Here is a 27500-nt window from a genome sequence, read left to right as displayed (position 1 = left end):
TTTAATTTCAGAATGTCCAGGTACAACATCTTGTCACCACAATCGCAGGACTGATATAATCTCGGACAGCTGTTTGTACCCTGTTTCAGTGTGACTTTTTTCAGTTGGGCTTGGAGATGCATGAGAAAATGCAGTGTCTTTCTTACTCCCAAGTCCCCCTCCGAGTGATTACATAGGCAGGGCAATTTCAGTTGATTTGGACCTTTCATGTAATTTTTAAATGCTAAACTCTAGAACAATTAAATAGATGGTTTCCTGCACAAATAAATGCAGGTGTGTCTCTTTTGCAGCAGTAGTTAAAGCACATTCCTACAGTTGTTTTTCATTACACTTCACTATAACATTGGAATTCTATAACCACATTATTATTCAAGAAATATGTATTATACCTCCTAGGGAATCTAATTTCAAATATGGAACTTTTTAACAACATCAGCTGCCATTATGTATCTCTTTTCCATTCGTTAAAAAAAAAAAAAAAAGCCCCAGCCATTGCTTTAGCTTTTGTCCATCAATCACATTGTCTCCAGCTGTCTTTGTTTTGCCTCCATCAAGCAGATGATCTAAGGATTGGATTTTCTGGATTTTCTTTGTCAAGAAGAAAGAAAGAAAAAGAGAGAAGAAAGGAGAGGGAGAGAGAAGGAGAGAAAAAAGTAGGAAGGAAAACAAGAAAACAAAACATGAAAAAGTTTATCCACGTAATGCTTTACAAAGTAAAGAAATAGACATAATCTACTTTGAATAAAACCTAATATATGAGAATTGTGATTAAGTAGAAAAGTAAATTAAACATTAAAGATTACTGGGAATAACCTTTAATTACCAAATCCTATGTGCATCTAACATAGCATTCAGTTCAATTCATACTTTTCCTACATTTTTCATTTTGTATAACCATAAAATAAATTAACACAGTCTAAAATATATCAATCACCTGGCCTTGAAAGACATAAAGATATGATGCATTCCTGTACTTCCTATAAGACTGTGATATTCCTAAATACCAGATGCGTCACCTCCATGACACTGAAAACTTGGAGAATGTATTGCACAGAATTTTTTTGAGCAGCAAAAACTGAGATAATACTTTCTGAAATCACTTCATAGGCTTATTTTAAGCAAAAAGGACAGGTTTTCATTTGGACATGGCGTGGTGCTGAACTGTTGGTATGAACTGCACAGGAATGTGGCCAATGCAGGCGTGGGTCACCTGCCCCAGTTGTGCGGCAGTGTGCAGAAAGTCCAAATTAGAATCACGTAACACGCAGAGAGCGTTGTGGGCCTGTGTATTCAGTTACATGTGAACACAGCAGCTGTGAGGCCAACAGTCCTCCTCTTTCAGAATATTCAGAAAAGAACTTGACATGACTTGTTAGCAGAGTGTTTGTTTCTAGATTTTTTTTTAAATCAATTATAGATATAACTCATTACATAATGATTTATATAATTATATATATTGAGCAAGAGAAAATTCAGTCCATAAAAAAGGAAAAACATGCTCAACAATGAAAGAACAGATAAAAACAGTAACCTGAAATAAAGGGGAGCTGGTGTAAATACATTAGGTTTCAATGGCCTTTAAAAAATGCCTGTGGCATTTAGAAAAAGAATGAGCTGCGTCCAGATGTTATTAAACATGTTCTTCAACAGAAAACTTCCAGGGCCATCTTTTGAGAGGAAGCGGGTAGAGGGTGATAGGCAGGCTTTCAGGATGCCAGAACGGAAGGCGCCTCAGAAGACAAACATGAGTCCACCCCGTCACTTCACAGACGGGCACAGAGAGGACCAGAGCGCTGACCTGAAAGGCACATGGCTGCTTCGCTGCTGCTGGAACCAGGGCACAAGGCTCCAGCTCCAGGCTCTCCATAGACCATCACCCCATCCTGCCTCTACTTTAAGACTTTCAAGTGGGACTTGCACAGTGTCATCATTAGAGCAGTAAGTGTGTGGGCCAAGAGCGGTCGCTGTGGTAAGTAATCTCTGTAATAACACTACTAATCTGTAATACCAGTATTATTTTTCTATTACTTTTTCTATTATATAGTCCTGCTCTTTCCTTGAGCTCTCTTCAATAAATGTGTTTCTAAGCTTTAAATAAATTTTGAATACATCTATATTTGTATTTACCAATGGCCAATTAAAAATTCAGAGCAAATTATAGTACAGTGCAGTTCCTAAAAGGGATTCCAGTGTGGAATTTCTGCAAAAAAGATGCATGTCAGAAACTTTATTAGAAAAAAAAAAAAACTCATGAATTAAATGAAATATGTTTTTAAAAAAAACCTAAATCCTGTTTAAATTCTCTTCTAATCAGAGGACTCAGGGATCCCGTATGGAAGCGTAAACCTATAACTACAGTTCAGGCATCTTGGATGAATCAATTCTACCTTGATACGATTTCTCATCCTGGTGATTTTTTTTGGCACTACCCTCTTAAATGTTGAACCTAAAAGAAACAAAGGCTTCAACAATTCAAACAAGATACAACTGGTGCATTAAAAGGCCCCACAGGGTTGCGGGTGGGGGTGGGAAGGAGAACACAGGCCCTTTATAACTTTTATAAATTTAAGGAACAAGTATAGTCTGTAGAAATCTCTAGCTTATTGGATCCACAACTCTGGCTTATATGTGTAGTAATATTTCTTAAGTGGCATCAGTTGTATCCTGAACACTGGGTGATTAAATACTGTGTACTTAAGCTGGTTGTTTAAAGGAATGCAATCATACCCAGTGTCTTCTCAGAGCTAAATTTCCTGAATGCATACATTTCACAGAAAAATAAATAGATCTCAGACATCAGTGGGAGCCATTTAAAGCTTCTCATTGATTCCTTAAGGTTACGATATTCTTGCCGTATATAAAGTATCTAACATAACAGAGGCACATGTGATAATAAGCCCTTTTAATTTCTATGTCCTCTTTACAGACATTTTCTATTCTTTGGAAAGAATTTAAGTGGGAAGGAAAGTACACTGAGAAAAAGAAAAGAACAATGCACTTAACAGTACATCACCAGGTCACTTACAAGGTAGCCTTCCGTGGTTGTGTGTCTTTACTTCCACTGCTCTTTGGATCAACTGAGTTACCTGTCACCCGGGAGGTGCTAGGCAGGGAAGAATTAGCAGAAAAGGAACTCGGAGCACTACTGGCATTACGAGTCCGGAATGAATCATCTGAAAGAAATACAAGTACAGTCAGACGGATCGAATATACTAAGAGAGATGTCAACCTAAGAGAAGAAAGGTTAATGATAGCTGACTTCCTCTCTTCTTTTAAAATCAGCTGTATTAAGGTATAATTTAAACACAGTAAACCACACAAATTTAAGGTTTTGACATTTGTATACACCCATGAAGTGACCAGCACAATCAAGAGTGAACATACCCATCACCACTAAATGTTTCCTCCTGCCCACCCCCCTCATCCCTCCCTCCACTCCCTCCCCGACTCCAGACAACCACAGGTCTGCCTCTTGTTGCTACAGATTAGTTTGCATTTTACAGAATTTTATACAAATAGAATCACACAGTATGTACTCTTTTTTGGTCTGGCTTCTTTCATTCAGCACAATGATGTTGCGATTCATCCATCTTGTATGTATCGATACTTCATTTATTAAAAAAGTTACTGACTGGTATTCCCATTATACAGACAGGCCAAAATTTGTCCATCCTTTCTCCTACTGATAAGCATTTGGATTTTTTCCAAAAACTTTGTAATTTGACTATTATAAATAAAGCTGCTATGAACAGTCATGCATAAGTCTGTGTGTGGACATATATTTTAATTTGTCTTCAGTAAAAGCCTGGAATTGCTGAGTCACATAGTAATTGACATTTAATTTCATAAAAAACTGCCAAACTTCTGTCCAAAGTGGTTACACCATTTTGCATTTCCAGCGTCAACATAGGAGAGTCCCGGAAGGTTGCTCCACAGCTTCACACACACTTGATATTATGAGCCTTTTTAAACATTCTAGTGTGTGTGATGAAGTGGTATCTCCACGCGTGTGTGTGTGTGTGTTTTTCTCATTGCTTTTAATCTGCATTTCTCTCTGACTGTTCAAATCTTTTTCCCATTTTAAAATCAGTTGCTTGATTCATCTGAAAGAGCGTTTTATTGTCTGGATACAAGTCCTTTGTCAGGTATATGTAATATGAATATTTTCTCCCAATCTGTGACCTGCCTGGTATGTTTTTAGTGCTCTATTTCAAAGTGCCAAAGCTTTAAATTGTGACAAAGTTCAATACGTTAATTTTTTCTTCATGGTTTAGAGAAATTTTTGTCAATTCCAAAGTTACAAAGATTTCCTTCTGTATTTTCTTCAGAAATGGCAGAGTTTTAGCTTTTATGCTTAAGTTTATAATACATTTTGACTTAATTTTGTGTATAGTGTGAAGTAAAAATTGAGATCCAGTTTCTAGATTTTTCACTATGGATATCCAATTGTTCTAGCATCACTTTTAAAAATACTATCCCATCACCATTGATTTATCTTGGAGCCTTTGCTGAAACCCAACTGTCTATATATGTCCGTGTGAGCCACACAGTCTTGATTACTGAAGCTTTATTAGTAAATGTTGAAATCAGGTAATTTAAGTTCTCTAACTTTTTTCTTTTTTGAAAAACTCAGTTCTATGCATTTCGATACAGAATTAGCTTATAAATTTCTACAAAAAGGCGGCCAGAATTTTTATCAGTATTGCACTGAATCTCTGGATCAATTTAAAAAGAACTGACACCAAAACAATACTAAGTTTTCTAATCCGTAAACATGGTATAGCTTTCCACTTACATCTTCTTTAATTTCTTTCAGCAATGTTTTGAAGTTTTGAGTATGCATTTAGCACGTATTTTGTTAAATTTACCCCTGAGCATTTAATAGTTTTGAAGTTATTGTAAATGTTATCTTTAGATAGACTTAATTTTTTAAAGTATTAGATTTAGAGAAAAGTTAAAAAGATAGCATGAAGGCCCCCCTGACCTAGTTACCCTATTATTAACAGCTTACATTTTATGCTATACTTGGTACAATTAATGAGCCAATAGAGACACATTATTATTAACAAAAGTCCATAGTGCATTCAGATTCCTTCAGTATTCACCTAATGACTGCTGATGTCTCAGGATGCCACCCAGGACACCACATTACTTACTTGTTGGGTCTCCTTTTTTTTTTTTAATTTTGTTGGGGGAGGTAGTTATGTTTACTTATTTATTTATTTCCAGTGGAAGTGCTAGGGATTGAACCCAGGACCTCGTGTATGCTAAGCATGCACTTTACCACCTGAGCTATAACCTCCCCTTTGGGCTCTCCTTGGTTGGGTCAGTTTCTTAGCCTTTCTTTGCTTTTGATGACCTTAACAGTTTTGAGAGGTACTGGTCAAATATTTTGTAGGCTGTGCCTCTATTGGAATTTGTCTGAAGCTTTTCTCACAATTAGACTAGGGTTACAGGTTTGAGGGAGGATGACTGAGATAAAGTAGCATTTTCACCACATCGTATCAAGGGTACACGCAATGACATATTTTTATCTCATTTTATGTATTTTATTTTATCGTTTTATGACAGGTCACTAGAAATGGGATTTTTGGGGGAGTCATAGAATATTTTTAAAAACTAGGATCCTTGATGAACTCTACCAAACTGCTTTCAAAAGGGTTCCACTGATTTTCATACTCACTAACAATGGATACACTGCAATTTGTTTCCCTGGATCCTTACTGGGATTCTCTTTACATCTCCCCCAGTCTGTGGTGCCCACAGAGCTTCGGGATGCTGTAACTGATGACAACTGGTTCTTGTTAAGTAAAAAGTAATCCATTTGACCGTCCAAGCTGTGACTTTGACCTTCCCTTTGTTTTATTTAACACTACTCTCCCTACACCCACTCCATGCTTCTGCCAAACCAGCCTGCTGTTGTTGCCTTAAGACACAACAGCCAAACAGTTTTGTTTAGGACAGGTCCCCTGCCTGGGACACATGGGATGGTATTCTACACCCACCTCTGTCTGACAAAATCCTAGTGTACCTTAAGGTTCATCTCAAATGACAATCCTCTTGAAGCCCATCTTAAGTCCCACGAGTAAATAAAATCTCTTCTCTATGTAAACACCTAATACATTCATTAAGAGACATTTTGCTACCATTTTCTCTTTCTAGATCAGATGTGTAATTACATTGCGACTTTTCCCTCAGACTGTAACTCATTAAGTAATAAATAATAATAAGTGTATTTTTCTAATCAAAAATCTAGGTGATATTTCATTCAACTTATTCCCTCCCCAAAATAAAACTGAAACTTTAACATAGAATATTTTTCAAATAATTTAATAAATGATTTACCCTTAAAGACATGCTTTAATTTGAGACTTTGGATGGTAAGTTGTACCTCATTTTACTGCACTTCACTTTACTGCAGGTGAAACAGACAATGCGTCTTTTACAAAGTGAAGGTCGTGCCAACACTGCATAAAGCAGGTCTACTGGCGCCATTTTTCCAGCAGCACTTGCTCACTTCCTATTTTCGTCTCACATTTTGATAATTCTCACAACATTTCAAGCTCTTTCACTATTACTATACTTCCAGTGATCTGTGATCAGGGATCTTTGATGTTACTATTGGAAATGTTTGGGGGCACCGTGATCCACACCCCTGTAAGACGGCAAACTTAATAGATACAGGGTGTGTGTTCTGACTGCTCCACTTACCGGCTGCCCCCCACCCTCTCCCTGTCCTCGAGCCTCCCTGTTCCCTGAGACACTGCAGTACCACGGCCGTTCCTCATCATCACACACTGTCTGGGCTGCTTTCACACTACAACACCAGGGCTGAGTAACTGTCACAGAAACCAATTTGGCCAAGAAACCCAAAATATTTACCACGTGGTCCTTGACAGAGAAGTGTGCTGAAACCTGGTATAAACTTTCAGATATGTGATATTATGATTGTTTAGCTGCCAATGGTCCACAGTGAAGCCCTACTGTTTTTAATGTCCTTAAAAATGATTGCAAAAACTCTCAGTCTATGTCTTAGCAGGGCCTCAGACTATGGTAAAACCTGGCCTATCATTTTGCCCTTTTTCTCTTTTAAAAGTATTGAACTCTGACTCTGGACACAGTGAAATCAAAATAGTACAGTGAAGCATTTTCTTAATTGTTAGGGAAAAGTTTAATTTCTTTGGTATTTGATAAAGATAAATTTAGGGGAAACTGTACCTAAAAATAAATAGGTCATTTAAAAAGTCATATTTTACAAAATTTAACAATTTTTTGAAGAGCTCAGATTGATACTTACCAGTCAGTGAAATCACAGAAGTCTTTCCTAACCCTGAGACGGAAGGTGTGTATGTTGCTGTAGAACTTTTACTAGAAAAGAACATAATTTAGTTTAAATTACAAGAAAATGCTTCCTTCAATCCCAGCCACTTAGCATTGGCCTTTTCTAACCTTTTTTCAATGCCTTCCTCTGCATCTTATGAAACATGCTTGCTACTTTATTTCTCAATTATTTTTGGTATTCCATGTCACAACAATTACTTTGTCTTTAACTTGGAAGTATTTTCTTAAACTTTTGCTGCCTCAGAAAAAGTTTTTCTTTTGATGCTCAACCAAAACGGGTAATATTGGTAATAATGGATAAAATCTTCCTGGATGTAACTCATCTTTAGTTCCAATCTCTTTTGTCCATCTCAAGATCACCCTACTGGCTAAGAACCCTAGACAGATCTATTGATAATGTCAAAAAGTATAGTGAAAATTTAGAATAAGTTTTTTCAATCTTTTATAAAAAGATAAAAATAAGAAAAGAAAAACATTTTTTCTATAACACATTATTTTTTCTTGACAAATAGCTTCAAAGACATTTACATTTCCTTAAAATTACTTTGGCTGTCGACTGCCCCGCAGCTGTTACATACTGTATGTGTACAATAAATATAAAAGTCATGGTCATTTAACTTATGCTGATTCTCCCCTAATCTTAACTGTTTACAATTTTGTCTGCTGGGCCAGAAGGAAACTAGACATTCATCTATTTTCAGGAGAATTCTGTTGTGACCACTTTACCATAGAAACAGGCCAGTGGCTTCTTTACAGACAGCAACAATACTAATAGGAAATGGATGTCCGCATCCATTTCGTACATGAGGCGTGTCCCTACCCATTTAGAAGCTGTGCGGCATACGTGATGCAGTACCACCTTCCCCATAAAACAACGCGCAGATTCCACGATGTTGTTACACACATCATGGCAGTGGGCTTCCTAGAATTCCACGATACCTATTCTTATGAAAATTGGTAGACTAATCTTTTTAAATATGAAATCTTTACAGAAGATAACGTACAAATTACTGATCTATTAAAAAACTCAAAATTAATCCTGATTTTATATAATATAAACATTTCACATAAAGATGTATGACTGTAAAATATAATTAAGTCAAAATATGCCAATAGCTGACAGATCATACCTAGCACACTTGTCTAAGTTGCCGTATTTTGCATGAAAAGCTTGATTATTAAAAGACTGGCTTCGAATCAATTTGGACTTCTTGATTTCTTTGCCTAGAGAAACAAGCAGAAAGAAAATGCAACTGTTTAGTTCATCAGTTCATCCTTAGCTGCCCCAACCCCATTTCCTCTCCAACTCCCACAACCTTCAGTAAAACACAGATGGGTCGATGGGTCCAGCTTCCTTTCCTTAGTTTGAGCTGACTGGAGTGTCTCTTACCTCTTACTGCCCATTAAGAACTACCAAAACAACTAACAGTAAAAGGCAAATGTTGCTTTCCAATAATATACCTCATTTCATGGAGTGACTTTCCTGGAATTATTGTTTATAAAAGAAGAAGTTTCTTACTTGTGGATGAGGTGGCAGACGAGGGTCCAGGAACAGCAACGGGGATGCTCTTGGGCAGAGTCGTTGGAGTTTTGGTGTCTCTACCTAAAACAAACTCTGTTTTAGATGCTGTAATTTCCTCTAAGTTCTCATTAATCTCCATATATACACAAGACAACACAGAGTAGATGGATCACTATCCCTAGCTAAGCAGCACTCTTTCCCAAGTATTCTAACTTTATATATTTAAGTATTTCAGTCTTAGTTATTCAGTGATCAATTTCCCAATCTGATTGCTGTTATCAGTTCAAGCTTTCCTTTGAAGGATCTGAACTCCCACACAGACCCCCACCATTTATTCATGTATATCTAAATCTCTATCACAGCAGGCAGCCAATTTTTGAAAACAATTTTTGATAAATGAAAGAAAGTGAAGCAATTTTCCATATAAGATTAAAAACTCAGCATGGCCTTTCAGAATGCCAGGATGCAACATCCATTGTGTGACTTGATGGTGAAGACACAGGAAAACTACTTACGTTTCTTTTCAAAGGCTTTATCGCTCATGGGCCTTCCATCACTTTGTTGCTTCTCTTTTTCTAATTGTTCCTATTATTAAAACAGTATCTTAGCATTAAAGGTTAGCATAAATAGACTTAGAAAACTGTTCTAATGAGAAATTACTCTAAGCTTTAGAGATAGAGACACAACTCACAAAAACGCCTAACAGAAATCATCTTTCTCCCACAGTAGCATCTAAAGAAGTCACATTTCTTTTATATTTGTGTTTTTTTAAACATCTACAGAACTGTGTCCTTGGGGGATGTCAGGCTAAAATAATGAGTGCAGTATCCTTGCCGTGATGAGCCTTTAATTGCTAGAAGGTATTTACTAACTCTCATCAGCAAAACATGTTACAATTGGCCCTTTCCATTTCTGACTGGTAAATGGCAAAATAATATCTTTCTTTTAAAAGACTGAGAGAAGAAGTGATCTTTTAGATATTTTTAAAATGTTTTATTGAAGAGTAATGCATGCAGAGAAAGTGCACAAAGTGTACAGCTCAATGAATTTTCCCAAAATGAACACATTTATATAATCAGCTCCCAGACCAAGAAACAAAATGTTAGCAAAACTCAGGAGTTCTTTATTGCAACAGAATAGGCAAGAAAAATCCATAAACATACCAAGCTCTGCGCAAACGTGGCATCTGACATGTACAGAGCACTGTGCTCAACAACTGGAGAACACACAGTCTTCTCAAGTGCACGTGTAAAATAAAGAAAAAGGCAGACAAAACAGACAAGATAAAAAAAAACTTCCACAAAGAATTGCACTACATAAGAAAGACAAAAATTCTAAAACTGAAAATAAAACATGCAAAAACTGAAAAATATCAGTAAGCAAGGTTAACAGCAGTGTTACCTGCTTACCTCTTCCTCTGCTACCTTGATCATATTAATCACAGTTGTCTTGAAGTCACTGTCTGCTAACTCTAATACTAGGGTCATCTGTGGGTCTTTTCCTATCGTCTGATTTTTGTCTTGGGTTTAGGTTATTAAGTCCTAAAATCTTTAGAGTCTGTATATTCTCTACAGCTTCTACCACTGGCAATCCTGAACTCTAATCTCTGTCTTAGACTGCTGAAATATAAATGCACTTTGCTTTTCAGAAGATTTCCACTTAAGTTTTTTATCTTGCAGCATCATTCTCTGCAGAGAAATAAGAAATATAAAAAAGAGATGGGAATTTTAAAACTGAAAAATATAGTGCTAGAAATCTAAAAAATCACTAGAGAGGCTCAGCAGCCAAATGGGGAGGGCAGGCAAAGAATTGGTGACAATGAAGATGGAACAACAGAAACAGAAATTATTCACTTTGAGTAGCAGAGCAGAGCCCAGGGGTCAGTAACGGGGTCAGAGCCTGGGAAGGAGGGAGATCTCCATGCCTTCCCTGAACCCAGCCTGGGTACAGGATGGATTGTGCCCATCACTTACAAATCCCTTGCCACCTCCTCCCTTCCTGCTGCCATGACCTCCTATTCTAGGAACTTTGGAAAGACCCACAGCCCCAGCCTGTTCCACTCCACTCCTCCTAATACTGGGCTGAATTCATGCATCAGGTGACTGCCTATAAATGACACATATATATGGACAACTGATTTTTTTTTTAAAGATGCTAAGGCAATGGAGAAGAAAAGTTTTCAACAACTGGTGCTAAAATAATTGCTCATTCAGATGGAAAAAAATAAACATATATAAATATTAACTTGAAATGAATCATATACCCAAATGTAAAACCTAAAACTAAAATTCCTAGAAGAAAACATAGGAAAAAGTCTTTATAATTTTGGGATAGAAAATTATGGAACAAGGGAGCAGGAACTATGCTAAGAGAAAAAAAAATAAGTTGGATTTTATCAAAATTAAAAACTTCTGCTCTTCAAAAGACACTATTAAATAAATGAAAAGGTAAGCACAGACTCCAAGAAAATATTCAGAAAATGTGTATCTGACAAAGGAGTTATACACAGAGTTTATAAAGAACTCTTACAACTCAATAAGAAGAAGATAACCCACATTAAAATCTGAAAAGAGGCTTCATCAACTAAGATATAAGGGTGGCCAATACACAAAGGAAAAGACGCTCCACCTTGTTAAGCATCAGGGATGTGCAATTTGAAACCACGACGAAATACCATTACATGTTCCTCCATCAAGCATTCCAGAGGATGTGGGGTAACGGAGGCTCTCCACCACAGCTGATGGGAGTGGAAAGTGGCACAACTACTTTGTAAAACAGTCTTTGTTTTTAAATTAAGTGCACTCTACCATTCCATCCAGCTATCCCATTCTTAGGTGACTTCCCCAAGAGAAATGAATACATATGTCCGAAAACTTCTTCACTCATGTTCCCAAACTAGAAGAAACCCAGACGTCCACTAAGAGGTGGATAAACAAGCTGTGGTCTATCCATAACATGGACTACAACTCAGAAGTAAAAAAGAATGACCTACTGATATACACAACAACATGGATGAATCTCAGAATAATTACGCTGATGAAAAGAAGCATGACTCAAAAAAGTACTAATATATCATTCAGTTTATACACATTCTAGAAAATGCAAACTAATTTATAGTGACAGAAACTAGATTAGTGGTTGCCACGGACTAAGAGTAAAAGATGTAGGCCACAAAGGGGCACGAGGAAATTTTTGAGGGAATGGCAGTGTTTGGTATTTTGTATGCTGCTGGTTTCGTGGATGTGTCCATATGTCAAAATTCACCAAACTGTACACTTTAAATATTTGCAGTTAATCATATGTCAATTATACTTCAATAAGGTAGTTTTTTAAAGGCTCTCAAATGTAGTTTTCCTTCCAGTTTATAAAACAACAAATTTCAAAAGATCAGGGCTCTTATTTAGTCATTTAGGTTAAAAAAAATGATGTAAAATTGAAAGAAGTTATTTATTAAGTTTAATAAAGCACAGTTAATACTGGCCAGAAAAGAGTACATGTGTGTTCGTGTGAAAACATACCATTTCCAAAAGAAGCAGCTCTTCTCTTTCTTTCTCTTGATCCAGCAAATCTTTTTCATAAAACTTTTTCTGAAACTAAGTTTAAAGTTTAAAATGAAATTGTGAAACATTAATGATGAGTTTCTGCCAATTTTTAAATATTCCTTTCAACAAGGTAATGAGAGTGTACTCACAGCATCCATAGACATTTCCATTCTGTCCAATTCTAACACAGTCTACAAAGAAAAGTTTTTAAATTATTCAAGAGTAATTAAATTAGATCAACTAATCATTTCTCAAAATCTTTTCCAGATGGAGGTTCAAAGAAGAGACTTCTGTACTATGTGAAAGGCTAATTTAGCAAGCCTCTAAATTGAGTTCTTCTCAATTCTATGATGGATTTTTAATCAACTTCTATATAGTAATGCCAGGATCCATTTAAACTTTTATGTTTTTAACCTTAAGAAAAGAAAGTCTAGAGGAATATTTTAAATATTAAACACATGCAATTTAACTAATTTCTAATAACTTCCCATGCCACTCTTCTAACTTTTCAGAAAAATAATTTTTGAATTAAAAAATCTTTTAGCTTAATATCTATATATGAAGCAAGCTATCATTTGGCTTAATATGCTTAGTTCCTTTCCAAAGAAACTTTTGATCATTATGACGTTCTAACCATTAGAAAAGACTTTGCTCTGAAAGCATTCTCTTAATTTAGTATTTGTCTCTCAGATTGGTCTGAGACAAATCATTTCAATCAAATGACACTCCAAGTAATCCAGGGTCCTGTCTCTGAAGGAGGACAGTACTCCTTTATGGGAGTAACTCTGGTGGCCAAAATAAAGTACATTTACTCATATGCCCAAAGGTATCTATTACAAACATAATATTTATTTAAAATTTTATTTTTATGCTGAAACTTATGAAAATGTTATAATGTATGCCATGAAATATCTCTTTTAAATGAAATTACTTTTCATCGTAAAAAACTGACTAGACTAAGCTATTCCATTTTTCTCCCAAAGCTTTGAATAGCTTCCTCAGAGGTTCCCAATATCTCAGTTTGAGAGACATTATACTATAGAATTTTCATGGGACAGATTGACTTCTTCATGTGTTATGTTCTTAGAATGACAACTGTACTCCAGAACAACCCACTGTAGGTTAATAATCCATTAATTTAACTATGTCATTTTTGTCCCTATTTATGAAGTCAGCTTGAATTATCTCTTCGGTTAATAAATTCTTTCTGAAAAGTAACTAGCTGTCTTATGTTTATTATTTTGAAGGTTAATTCCATTGCATACACTTCTGGAATTAAATGGTAAGGACAGACATATCTGGTAGAAACAAATGTATGCATACATGTTTTTAGATTTAGATGCATGTCCAGACTCTGGGTATTTCTGGTTATTTCAGCTAATGAAAGAGGAACTCACACTTCAGTAAAATAAAATATACTAATTAATGATAAGTTATGAAACTACTTTATTAAAAAAGTTCCTTAAGCAACATCTAGCAATGATCTCTAGGGAAAAAAAGAGAAAAAAAAATCAAAGTCTTCTCTTTTTATCTCACCATTGACACCAACTTATTTGACATTAATAAATTAAATTCTCTCACTAAAAATAAACGCTCAAAAACTATGTGTCCTGAAGTTCACAGTCAGATTCACAAAAGTAATGGCTTTAGTTTGACTTAATCTTATAATATCACATATTCAGACAAAATTTTTTGAAGACTATAAAGTATTTTAAGATTTGACTTCACTAACCTAAATTTTTACTGTTTTAGTTTTCCAACATTGCCAAACAGTTCATGTAAGATCACGTGCTAAAACAAAACAAACTAAAACCCACAATGTTCCTAACTGAAAAAGGAATGCACTCAGGGTGAGGGACCCGTATTCCAGCCAGGGCTCTGCCACTCACTAATGTGATCTAAAGCTGACACGTAACATTTCTAGGTCTAAAGCTTCTGCAAAGTCAAAACAGATCACTAAAGGCCCTTCCATCCCTTCCAGGGCTAAGTTTTTATCAAATGTGACTTTCCTGACTTTACCAACAAAGTTTCCCTGGATTATAAGCACTTATAAGTAGTCTGGTGAATGAAGTATTCACTACTGGCTGAACAGTATTTACCGAGTACCTAAAATGTGCTGAGCTCTCTCATAGAGCTCATATTACCAGTAATGAAGGTTTGTCTCGGTGCCCTTTAGCAGGAACTTCCATATCCAGCTGGAACACACATCAACCAAATCAGTGACTAATTCTTACTACTCTAGCAATGATATAAATATTTTAACACAGAGCTATCCTATCAAGCTAAAATAGTGAAGCTGTGATTAACATTATCTTAAGGCAAGAAAGGCAAACGTTGTGGCAAGAGTGATACTTACTCTCTTCACAATAGCCAGAACATCTTTATCTTTTTCTTGACAGAGGAGTTTTCTCACACACATTTCTAACTGTTGAAGGAGATGCTTATCTGCAGGGATCTTCAGAGTAGATTTCACTTTGGGCAACAAGTAGCAAAGTTTCATTCTATAAAAAATTAAGTGAATTTAATAACTAAGAATAATAGGTACATGAAATTGGAAAAAAAATCAAGCTTCGGATAGCCTGAGAGTTAATTTATTATGCAACAAATGTCTATGGAGTGTCTGTATGAGTCAAGCATGCATTATTCTGGGTGTTGAGATGAGATACCACGGTGAATAAAACCAACAAAATTCTCTGCTCTCCCGGAGATTACATTCTAGGATAGGGGTAGGAGAGAGGATAAACACAAGAGCAAAATGTCAAATAGTGGTTAAGTGCTGCGGAGAAAAACAAAGCAGGGGAAGAAGACGAAGAATAACCAGAGGAGGGGGATGACAAGTTTAAAACAGGCAGTCAGAGAGGGTTTCAGTGAAGGTTTCACTGAAAAGATGACACTGAAGCAAAGACTTAAACTGGGAACTAAGCCATATGAATGTCTAGAGAAGACCGTGACAGTAAGAGCAAATGCCCTATAGGGGGAGCTTGCCTTAGGAGCTGTGCCAAGTTAACAAACTGGCCAAAATTAGCAAACTGGCTAGAGTGGCTAGAACAGAGCGAAAGCGAGATTACCAGCAGACCTCAGAGTGGAAGTAGGAAGCCAGGTCATCCAGGGCCTTGCAAGCCAGGATTTGGAGACTGGTTTTTATTTTGAGTGCAGTGAGAAGCCCTGGGGGGTTCTGCACAGCAGAGTGAAATGATATGACTTAACATTTTGAAAATATCCTCTGGCTACTGTGTTGAGATGAGACTGTAGGTGGTCAAGGACAGAGGGGACAGAATAGGGGAGACTCTTCCAATAATTCAGCAAGATTTGATGGTGGCTTGAACCAGAGTGACAGCAGTTGATGTGGTAAGAATTGGTTTGATTCTGAATTACTTTACAAGCAGCAGGATGTGCTGAGGGATCAGAAGTGGGGTGGCAGAAAGGAAGTCAAGGTTTGGACCTGATCAAATGGCAAGATGAAATGGTTATTTACTGATACGGAGAAGACTGCAGAAGGAGCAAGTACAGATGAGGAAGGCGGGGATTTAACTGTACAGATAAAGTCTGTGGTGCCTACTAGACAGTCAGTGGAAATACCAGTGGGCAGTTGACTCAATGAGTCTTCTGTTCTGGGTGGACATCCATGCTAGAGACTTATAGCTATGAATCTTCAGCATACGGATGCTGGTTAGCCATGAGACTGGAGAGATCACCAAGGCAGGAGATGCAGTTTGGGAAGAGATAAGAGGAGAGCATCTGCGGCACCACCACAGTCTGCATTGGGTTGGTAAGGAAGCAATGAGCAGACTGCAGAATTCCAGAGAGGCGAGAGGACATCCCGGAAAGTGTTAAAAAAAAAAAAATCAATCAAACAAAAAACCCCCCAAAAATGAAAAAACAAATTCCTAGGAAAAGGCAGCTCAGAAAAAGTTCTGCTTTGCTAAGCTAACATTCAACTGCTTTGCCAGGGCTGGTTTTAGACAGGGATGCCAGGTGGTGGTCTAATTTTTGGCTGCTGTATTCATTCATTCATTCATTCATTCATTCATTCATCTGCGTGCTCTCCAGATACTACTTGTTTATTTCTATACCAAACCTAGAGACAAGTAAGTCCCATTTCTGGAGTACCCAGGATGATTTCTCAGATGAGCATTCAGTTGAGGATTCTTCACATACAACAAAATTTCCTTTTTTCCAAGCAAAAAAGCAAAAGAAGAACTTCTAGAATTTTCATCTCTGTACATAGCAATAATAGTCTCAAAGTCTCAAACTTACTCAGCACTCACCATGGATTCTGCTAAGCACGGCGATGCTCTGTCCAATTAAGGGGTCCCAATTACCCCAAAGAGAATTGTTTTCAATTCTAACAGCTGAAGAGAGGGCTCCTTTGAATACCAATAGTCTTTTTCTAGCCTTGGTATTGTCTAGACTCAGTGAATTTAAATGTTAAACATTCACTTAAGGAAAAACAAAAACAATCAACAGTCTATGCACACTTCATTCTTTATAACCCAAGGCAGATTTTGAAAACAAAACATTCAATAGAAGACATGGAAGCCTTAGTAGTAACTTATCTCTATGAGAATACTGACCCCAGGAGATTATGAAGATTCTGAGATTAGGGATCATGCTTTTTAGGTAAGCTAAATTCTTTATGGACCTTATCTCAGGTTATTTATTCCTCAGTGCACCCTATGAATTAGATACCAAGGAAACTGATGCACAGAGAGGTTTTGTAACTTGCCCAGACACACAGCTAGTGCGAGCTGGAAACCAGCTCAGACAGTGTGGCTCCAGAAACTCTCCTCCCAACTTCCCACTCTCGCCTGTGAGGCTTTCAGTCTATCTGTGTATCTCTACAGTGCTAGGCAAAGGCTTTTGTATCCAGAAGCCAGTTAGTATATGGTGCTGCTGGACCCATTTGTTTGTCTGGCAGCTGCCCAAGCAGGAAACCAAGTGAGAACCAAGACAAATTGCTATACAACGATCTCTTACTCAAAAAACCACCAAAATTCATGGAGCAACACTCAATTCATCTCCATTTGGTTTTTGAATTGACAGGTTGCTTTCTCTTTGAGTCAACACTATGCCATTAGTCATGTTGACTCAAGTAGAGATGATTTCATTTCCTTTCAACTAATTTTTGTAACTGCTTGGTAAGTGATAATTCATCACATTGGAAGCTGTTTTTTTCTAGAATTAAAACGTCAATTTGCAAAAGGTTAACAGTGTGGTTGGATCCAATAGTTATTTATCAAGAAGTAAACGCTAAAGAATTATCAACTGGGTCTTTCAATTTACTTTAAATCACTTTAAATTTACTTTAAACCTCAAGTCAGGGAAACCTCAGCTGTCATTTATATAGCACAGGTAAGATGTACAAAATACTACACCCAATACAGTTGTGCCTTCCACATTTTCTCACACTAATAATACAAAAGAAAACCAATCTCCAGATTTGTTTCCCTTAAATAATGCTCCCAGCATTCTTAAGCTGAACTTGTCAACATTTTTTGATAATTCTTCTTGGTATATTTTCTCTCAACAGCAACACTATCAATCTATGCTTAATTGCCTGGCCAATTCTTCCCATTAAAAAGTATTAAATGGTTACATGTTGCCTATAATTCACTTCAGTTGTTCATAAAAGATGCACATATGTCACACAGCATGAAACTAGCATGAAGCATGGCTAGTATGGGAAAAGTCAGCAGGGAGCTCTGAAATTCTGCTCAGGAAGTCATGGCCAAGTCACTTTGTGTCTCCTATGGAGCTGAGTTCCTCAAATTCAGAACAGAGACAGAGAACACAAATACAGAAATCTAATGGCTGATGGTTTAAAATTCTCTTCAATTCCCTATGAAATGCACAAATAACTCTTAAGAAACAGTTTGTGCAATGGAATATTACTCAGCCATTAAAAGTATGAAACAATGCCATTTGCAGAGCATGGATGGATCTAAAGATTATCATACTAAGTGAAGTAAAGCCAGACAGAAAGACAAAATATTATATGATATCACTTATATGTAGAATCTAAAAAATAGTACAAATGAATTTATTTACAAAACAGACTCACAGACATAGAAAACAAACTATGGTTACCAAACAGGAAGAGGGGAGGGATAAATTGAGAATATGGGATTAACAGATGCACACTACCATATATAAAATAGATAAACAAGAAGGATTTACTTTTAGCATATGGAACTATATTCAATATTTTGTAATAAACTACAATGGAAAAGAACTGAAAAAAGAATATGTATGTATATATATGTGTATGTATAACCAAATCGCTTTGCTGTACACCTGAAAGTAACACAATACTGTAAACCAACTATACCTCAACTAAAAAAAGAAACAGTATCTGTGTGCGCGTAATGCCACTGAATTGCATAAAATGGGTAAAATGGTAAATTTTACATTTTGTATGTTTTACCATAATTTTAAAAAAATTAATGTATTTACTTAAGGAGAAAAAAATGCAAAATATATTTATTTTTTTTTTCAATTTCCAAGCAAGCCATTTTAAAGGACTGTTTCATCTAATTTCACAGTTAATTAATCAACTCCAATAACATTTACTGGATTTTGAAAATGTGAGACAGCTGAACAGAGGAAAAAGACAAGAAAAAGACTTCGAAGCAGTCCTACTTCTCTGGACAAATGGGCCCATAAAAATGGACAGATTTTCTCCAAACCAACTTTGAACTTTTTCCTCTAGTCTTAGAAGATAGATTAAATTAATCACATCTACTCAGTCTTCTCTTGGTGCCAATGTGTGTATCCCAGCGGCCGGAGCAGCCTTTCAGTCTGGTTTCGACTACCACTCTGTTAAACCCAATAAGCTAAAGACCTGAGACAGTGTTAAAAGATTATGCTTCCAAGTCCCACGAGGCTCAATTAAGACTACCAAGAATTTCAAAACAAGTATAAATTCTTTACTTAATTATTTTAATCAACTGAGAAAATGCTTTTGCATATATTCATTATAGTAGACACATTAAAAAAATTGTTTTAAATATTTTCTTGGATTGGTACCATACCTCACATTTGCTACCGGATCATGTGTCAGTTCAATAGCAGGTAGAAAGAAATATTTACAGAAAAATGATTTGGAAAAGATCTCTATAATAAATTCACAAGTATCCAAAAATCGAAGTCTATTCCAGTAACTTTTTCCTTGGCCCAATTCTAGAAAGAACAACAAAAAAATTATGAATTTAACTTTTCCTACATGAAATCATATGTAACAAAATCAAAGTCCAAGACAAATTTTTATACCCACAATTTGTTTAGCAAAAATAAGAGATGAGAGAAAAAATCATATTAAATATGACCATATTTGTAGACCCCCAAATTAATAACTTAAAAAACAGAAAAATATTATTAAACATTGCATTTAGTTACATAAGCATTTATTAAATATTGAATGACTATATCTATTACTTTTTGATTACCCACTATGTGCTAAGTACTTTGTACATATTATCTCATTAAATCCTGAAAAGTAATCCAATTGGATGAGCACATATTTATCCCACCTAAAAGATAAGGGTACAGAGCTGGAAAGTGCAGAGCTAGAATTCTGAGTAAGTGCAAGATCTCTGAGCAGTCAAATTAATGGTTTCCTTCCTCTCGTTTCCTTAAAAATACTTTGAAGTAAAAGTCATATGTAAACACAGTATTACTGAAAATAATTCAGGTCATTACTTAAAGGATAATTTTTTCTCCCTTATTACATAAATATTTAAAAGCAAAACTCTTTTAATATTTAAAAACAAACAGAACCTCTATTCAAAATAAAACTTATTCTAAATGTGAGGTTCTACTACTGAAAAATGAAAATTTAATTAAAATAGAGTAAAAAAGAAAAAGATCAAAGTATACTGAGTATAATTTTTCTTAAATGGAATTTTATGAACTCTAATTTTTTGAAAAGTCGTGATCCATACTCAAAATGGTTAACTCTTAACAACCAGAAAATCCCATTACCTGCCTATGCTGGGTAACAGAGTTTAATAACCATTAAGACACCATGGTCAAAGCCAGAATACAGTAATTAACAAATTCACTAAGTATATATAGATGTGCACCACTATTTCTAAAATTAAAACTTTAATGAAAGGCTTTTGTCTTGATTTTAGTCAATAGCAAATTAAAATAAATTTGCATTTATTAACTGACAATTCCTAAGACATTATAAACCACCTAGGCTCATCAGATTCACATTTGTGTGTACTATCAAGTCTTTTCAAAGAAAACCCCCCCAACATTCTGTAATATTTATAATAGGAACATAAAACAAACTATTAGATTCATGGATATTCTACTTATATTTTAGTTTGAAATTCTATTCATCAGGGTAGAAAGCAGGCTTTCAACAATAAGTATAAATATTTTAATTTCTGTAGAAATTCAAGTATAGAAAGGCAGCCTAGAGTAATTATTACTTTCATTCATCACAGATCTGATTCTGTCAAAGATTTCTGAAACAAACCAAAAGAATTAGCTAACAAAACTCAAAATATTAACATACTCTAGATATTTACCAATGTCGGCCTAATTATTCACGGCAAAATAATACATAATGTATGTCATATCTAACTAAGTCCAACCAATTTGTTTACTTTCTATTTTTTTCAAAATAAGAGACAATGATTACTTACGTTCAATTAATTTTTGAATGACCTCGTGTCTCTGTTCTTGTTTACGATTATAACGTAGAAAAATGCACAGAGTTCGTGAAGCGGCCTTTTGGACAGGTAAGACATTCTTAAAGAAGTAAGAAAGACAATTAGCCCAGCCTAATAGTATATACTCTGAGTAATATGGCCCCACGAATCAATTTTAACTTACTGGTTAAAAGTAAAAGCAGTGCTTGTCTGCCTCTCAAATAACTGAGAAAGTGTCTTCCTAATTTAATGTTACTATCACTCAGGCAAATCAGCTAATCCATTGCATTGCAAAGTTAACGTAATTTGGCACAGTCATTTCCAAATCATCCAGGTTTGATTTATATTCAACTCTCATTTCCTTGCCACCCCAGCCACCCATTCTCTTACTCATCCTCTGGGCCTTGTCATTCAATTTATTCAACTAACATTTGCTAGAACATACCCTTTGTCAGATACATCACCAAAAATGGGCCACTTCTAAAATATAAACTCAGATCCCATGATCACGTACCCTTCAGATTCCTCTGGCTTACTTCTGCCTCTTCCACCTTAATACCATTCATTGAGATCCCTGGTCCATGACACAGGTAAGGCTGAGAACCCAGGGACACCATATCAACCACTCTTACTACTGTTTTAAACTCCTTTGTCTTTTCAATTTCTGTCACACCACTGGGCAGAACCTTAATCCTACATGAATTCAACCATCCATCTTTACTGGGCTTGGGTTCAAACTATGTATTAGAGAAAAATCTCTCAACCAGGTACACTGCACCCAGTATAAATTCATGTTCACCATCTTGACTTACATATAAATATTACAATATCCAGTTCTTGAAGAGTCAGACTATTACATTGGGGATCCTTGAAATTCAAGTAGAAAAAATGACACATTACTGAGAGAGTAGTGCCTGCTATCTCATATTTTACACAAGCTATTTTCATTCTATTGAGCACCATTCCATGTGGGGTTTTCACTCTGGTGAATGTAAAGGAAGAATAGTCACTGTGAATTAGAACAGAAAATTTAAGAAATGTATATAAACAGAAATATCACTAGAATTAAGGAAAGCAAATTTTAGATAAATGAACTAAATAAAACCATGTTACTCTTTTCTTTCATTTTGTATATACTAATAGGATTTCAAATGCATAAATACTAATCATATGAAAATATGCATATATTGTACCTCATAGTGTAAGGTAAGTTATCATTTGGGCCAGAAATCAAAGGTAAACATAATCTTAACAAAACACATGAAAGCCAGCTTAAGGAAGTTGTGATGATCTGAGCACGTGAATAATGAATGCAATTGACTAAAACATTATTTAATATAAAAATATGAGTCTAAAAGATCCAAAAGAAAGAGACAAAACCAAAAACAAAATTCATTTGTTACCATTGTCACTGGCTACTGCACCAACTCCTAGCTCTGAAAATTGATAATTAGAGGGGGGAAAGTAACAATTTACCCTGTCTTTACATTAGGAAATATATTTTAGGGCAATCAAATTACCCAAATAGATGAAAAAAGCATTTCTCCACAGAAGAATGCCATAAAAAATGTAGAAAAAAATGAAAGAATTTTAAAAATCACTCTTTTGCAAGTTCTAATGAAATAGCTAAATTCAGGCAAGGATCATCAATGGATGCTAAAGCTAATGGACAAAAGGTCGATGGGAAACTGGGTATTTAGAGTGTTGAAGTGTTCAGATCACAACACAGACCACACGGGAGAAAACGTAATTCTGCAGTGGACTAACAGAGCTGTCACCACCTGCTCATATAAAGTTCTATGAGAATAGGTCCTCTGTCTCTCCCATTCCCCACTGTGTTCCTAGCACCCAGAACAGTACTTGGCACGTAGTAAGTATAAATTTTGTTAAATGAATGAATGACTATTATGACCATTAGATGTAAAACTGAAAATACAAATCCTCCAGAAAATATTGAAACAGACTATATGTGTCTTTTCTGATCATGGAAAATGTACCACAGTAATCATGCATCTCCTTTTAAGTGTGGAATTACCTCCATGTAAAAGAAAACATAAAACAAATCTCTCAGGCTTAAAAGCATTTTCTTCACACTATGTTGTAAATCATTTCTCTTTCCTGATAAGAGAAGCTAAAAATATGGAAGTTTTCTAAACACAAGGATGCCGACTAAGTAATTAGGTTGAGACAAACAATTAAGATCAAACTTCACAGCGCTTATCACCAACTGTTAATATACTTATTTTACTTTACTATTTATCATTTTACCCACCACCATCACTTTAGAACGCAAGGTCCATAGAGCAGGATTCTGTCTGTCTTGTTCACTCAAATACCCCCAGCTCTTAGAATAGTGCCTGACACATAGCACACACTCAAATAACTAATTGCTGGATAAAGTAATCAATAAATCCTGCTTGATTTTATGTGAAATTTTCTACGTAGTACATTCACACATTATCCTCTGATAAGGAAGTTACCATTGTCAATAGCACTTTTAAGATGATTACCATTCACACATTATCCTCTGATAAGGAAGTTATCATTGTCAATAGCACTTTTAAGATGATTACATCTGTGAAATGACCTTCTACACCTAGGCTTTGCTTGGATACAGGAAACAGACTTCATGTAGAGGTGTTAGTTCGTAAGTATATGCCTATGTTATTCTAGTTAAGCCGTGTGACACCAGTAATGTCATTTTTTTTCTCTTTTTAATCTTTGAAGATGAAACTGATTTGGGGTTTTTGAGACGGCTACTAGATTTCATTATCTCCCTTTCTTTGAGAACAGTGAGAATTCAAAATACTTTTTAAATATTTTCTAAAACATACACATTATGTGGAACTTTTTATACTTCAAAAAATGGTAGTAGGATGTCATATTCAAAGTACAGTGAACTGTGGGTTAAATAATACTGTCTGGAAATTTTTATGAAAAAAAAACTTACTCTATGGGAAAATTTGAGTATAGCCTCTTTTACCCCTAATTTTAAGGTTATCTATATAGTGGGGCATCCATGTTTTTTATATAAATGTTATCTGTTACAAGCCCCTGTGTAGGCACTATAAAAGAAAACGTAACCAAACAAATATTAAGGGGCTTAAGGGATACCCTTAAGGCAAAGGGGCATAGCTGAGGCCACCATGCATGAAAGGTGTACATCGGAGCAAAAGGCACTTTGCAGTTGAGTTTACTACTCCTACCAGCCTTCTCCTTGAAAAGAAGTGTATCAAGCTTGGAATGAATGTGTTAACACTCCCCTGTTCTTCCCTTTCTCCAGTTAGGAAGCAGCTGATCAAACGGAGAACCTATGAGGAGGCAAGAGCAACCCTCCCCCTCCCCCAGACAGAAGGACATGAGTTTGTTGCTCTAGTCAAGAGTGTAAAGAATCTGGTTAATTCCAAAACAGGCATGAGTTCAAGAGAAAATCAGTTTATAAAAGATACCAGGCTCACATTTGTCATCATGACTGTGAACATTCTTTGTAAGAAACGATAATAAATCTGATCACTTGATATGACATGTGGCAGACAGGCATATTTCTGGAGCAGCTTCTCGTGAGTTCTCCACTTTAACGAGGCTGCAGCTCGCTGCTCAGCAGCTGTGAGAGCTGGAATCAAGTCAGGCAGAGATGATAACTGAAGAAGAAAACACATCAGAGAGAATCAAAGGTAATTAAATAAATCAGCTGCAGCATTCAGCCAAATTATTCAGTCTCACAATACACTGGGGAAGAGAAAACTCATGCTCATTTCTGAACTTAAGAGGCATCTCAGTTGTCATGGAAAGATAATTGTTTAGTGAAATCAAATACTTCTTTAAAAATCTGTAAGTAAAATTTATGATTACTGGAAACAAAATTTTGAAAGAGACGGGGACTCAACTCTTCTAATTAAAGTAAAATTTATTATACTTCACTGTCAGCAAACTGACCTTCTAAATTCCTACTCTTTTGTTCTCATCAGTTGCTATTCTGAGAATAATAATTAATGCTAATAAAAACAGAAAATATGAATGTAAACCCCAAGGACAATAAATAAGGATCATGGTAATACAAATATTGTAGAGGAAATTCAAGCTGTTCAAACTCCAACAGACAAGTTTACCGAGCATCTACTCCGTGGCAAGCACTATTTTAAATGTTTTTCACACATTCTTTCACTGATTCCTCACAACAGCTCTGCAGAGTAAGGAAATCCATATAACGTCCAGAAACTTCTCTGATACATGGAATTTACCTTATTTTCTTGAACACTGCTTTCTCCACCAGTAGACATAAGTTCCAGGATTTCTGGAAGATGATCTATGAGAGCATCTAGTACCTTTTAATAGAGATATTAATTACCCTTTGTGTGATGGCAAGGTTTTTCTAATCTTAGACTAGTTAACTTACATGTCAATTTCTACACAGAAATGGTGTTATTTACCAAAGAGAATTTTGGGCGTTTCTATTTTCTTGCTCGGTCACTTTCTTGCTGGAACATCTTAGAAACATTATCAACTGCCTTGATCAAACTCCCTTCGAAAAGAGATTAGTATGTCTGCCTCTTGAAATTATTCAAATGGTCTAGATCTGAGACAGCCAAACAACATGCTCAAAAACTGCCTCCCAACTTCTGAAAGGCAGCTTAAGTCAACGACACCCTCAGTGATGTCTAATGTTGAGGGGTTGAGCTTTGGCAAGCTAGTCGTCATTTGGGTGGATAGGATATATTAAATACAGCATCAAAATTAAGTAAAGCCTCCCCTCTCCAAACAATGCTAAGAGAAATTAAAAGGCATAAAATGTGATATAACATATGATTACATTGTGTAAAATTTTTAAAACCTTTATATAGAAAAAATAGAAAATGAAAAAATATAAGAAAATAGAAACAGTGATTAGAACCAAAGGTACTCTTTTGCCTGTCTACTTTTTGACAGATCCAAAATTTTCCTTAACAAACAGATAAAATATATACTTTAAAACCTAATACTTTTAAAAGATCTTCCCAATTTCTAGTCTATAATACAGTGGTTCCCTGACTTGAAGCTTTTGGGACTAGTCAGCTATTAGTGTTCATGCAATTCCCAAGAAGCAGAGGGAAAAAAAAAAAAAAGGAAAAAGGCATCAATATATTCAGACTTAACATAAAAGAAGTAAAACCCAAAGAGTAAGAAGATATTACCTCCAATGACTCATCTTGTAATAATGTTATTAGTTCTTTATGTATCAAATATACTCCAGAATTCAGAAGTTTAGACACCTAAAATGTAGCAATAAAGACTCTCAGATTTGAGACTATTAGACGTATGAAAGTTACAGTAGCAATTTTAAAAACTAATCCCTGTTAATTTCTTCTAAAATGGGACTACAATACAAATATAAAATTAGATTTCTAGAAAAATTAACTACATACATAACCAACTTACAGTCTGCTTCCTAACACGCTGGAGTGTGTGGACATATGAGGGTGGGGAAGCTCACAGGTGGGGTGGGAAGTGCAGAAGAATGGATTAATCAGTCATCATTTTCCTATCACAAGCAATAGTATGCCTGCCCACTGATGCCTCTAGTTCATATTTTAAAGTCTTAGAGCCCAGCCTTACGAGCATTCACCCCAGTTCAGAGCTCCCAGAGAGGGCAAGTCCTGCCGAAGGCCAGCAGCCATACGGGGATAGAGAAAACTCCTTAGCAAGAAAACTTGGAAGACTTTTCCCATCAAAGACCTCAGTCAGCATGAGAGGAGTTGGAAGAGTCTAAACTAATCCAACTCCTTTTGAAACTTCTTTTTTTTCCCCTCCAGACAAGCAATGGTAAAAATATTCCCACTGAGAATCAGAATACTTATTACACCTCTTATAAAGGAAGGAAATATTTTATTATATCACTTGCACATTTTTATGTGAATGTTTTGAAGTTGTAGTTTATACAGGTTTACTGCAATTCTAGCATACATGTACTTACTGCAATCACTCAAGAATTATATCCCAAACTTCAACCTCAACAGTTAAAAAGTTAATTATACTCATCATAAAGCTTAAATTAATTTTTGCTTACATTATGGAGAGGTTTTGTAATGGCTAAATCTAAAAGCTACGCTCATGAAACACAATCCATTTGCAGTAAAAACTGTAAATTTAAATAATATATCTCTCAATTTTCCATTTGTTCTCAAATTCTTAAGTTTAGGTATAAAGTTAAATATAAATATTATAAAGCATATAAAAACTGATTTTACTTCCAAATCTGCAACAGCCACATCCACACCACAATGCCTAGCTTAAAGTAAGCGTTTAGCATAGATATAGTGAATGAATGGATTAATAAATGGTAAGTGAATATATTTATGTAAATGAATTCTGTAAATATTCTAAACAGAAAATTATGGGAATTTTTTTTAAATTTAAGACTAGAATATGAAAGAGAAATGGAGTCTATATCTTTAAATA

The 27500-nt window shown here is 35.5% G+C and overlaps 1 protein-coding gene across 1 annotated transcript in view; it reads right to left on the bottom strand.

Moving 5' to 3' along the window:
* Window positions 1-453: 453 nt before the first annotated feature.
* Window positions 454-27500, bottom strand: part of PPP4R4 (protein phosphatase 4 regulatory subunit 4) — an 88339-nt gene continuing 61292 nt past the window's right edge. Inside the window, exons 12-25 of the mRNA XM_031454250.2 lie at window positions 26237-26314; window positions 25307-25390; window positions 24524-24706; window positions 21060-21165; window positions 19437-19584; window positions 14762-14906; window positions 12555-12596; window positions 12382-12456; window positions 9379-9448; window positions 8861-8944; window positions 8472-8565; window positions 7298-7368; window positions 3026-3173; window positions 454-588 (exon numbers count right to left, since the gene is read on the bottom strand). Of these exons, the coding sequence (XP_031310110.2) occupies window positions 564-588; window positions 3026-3173; window positions 7298-7368; window positions 8472-8565; window positions 8861-8944; window positions 9379-9448; window positions 12382-12456; window positions 12555-12596; window positions 14762-14906; window positions 19437-19584; window positions 21060-21165; window positions 24524-24706; window positions 25307-25390; window positions 26237-26314 (1353 nt within the window). The 3' untranslated portion in view covers window positions 454-563. The remainder of the gene's footprint in view (window positions 589-3025; window positions 3174-7297; window positions 7369-8471; window positions 8566-8860; window positions 8945-9378; window positions 9449-12381; window positions 12457-12554; window positions 12597-14761; window positions 14907-19436; window positions 19585-21059; window positions 21166-24523; window positions 24707-25306; window positions 25391-26236; window positions 26315-27500) is intronic.

This window comes from Camelus dromedarius, chromosome 5 (genome assembly GCF_036321535.1).
Source record: "Camelus dromedarius isolate mCamDro1 chromosome 5, mCamDro1.pat, whole genome shotgun sequence".
NCBI lineage: Eukaryota > Metazoa > Chordata > Mammalia > Artiodactyla > Camelidae > Camelus > Camelus dromedarius.
Note: the sequence above shows the minus strand (reverse complement) of the source record. Positions and strands in the feature narration are given on the sequence as shown.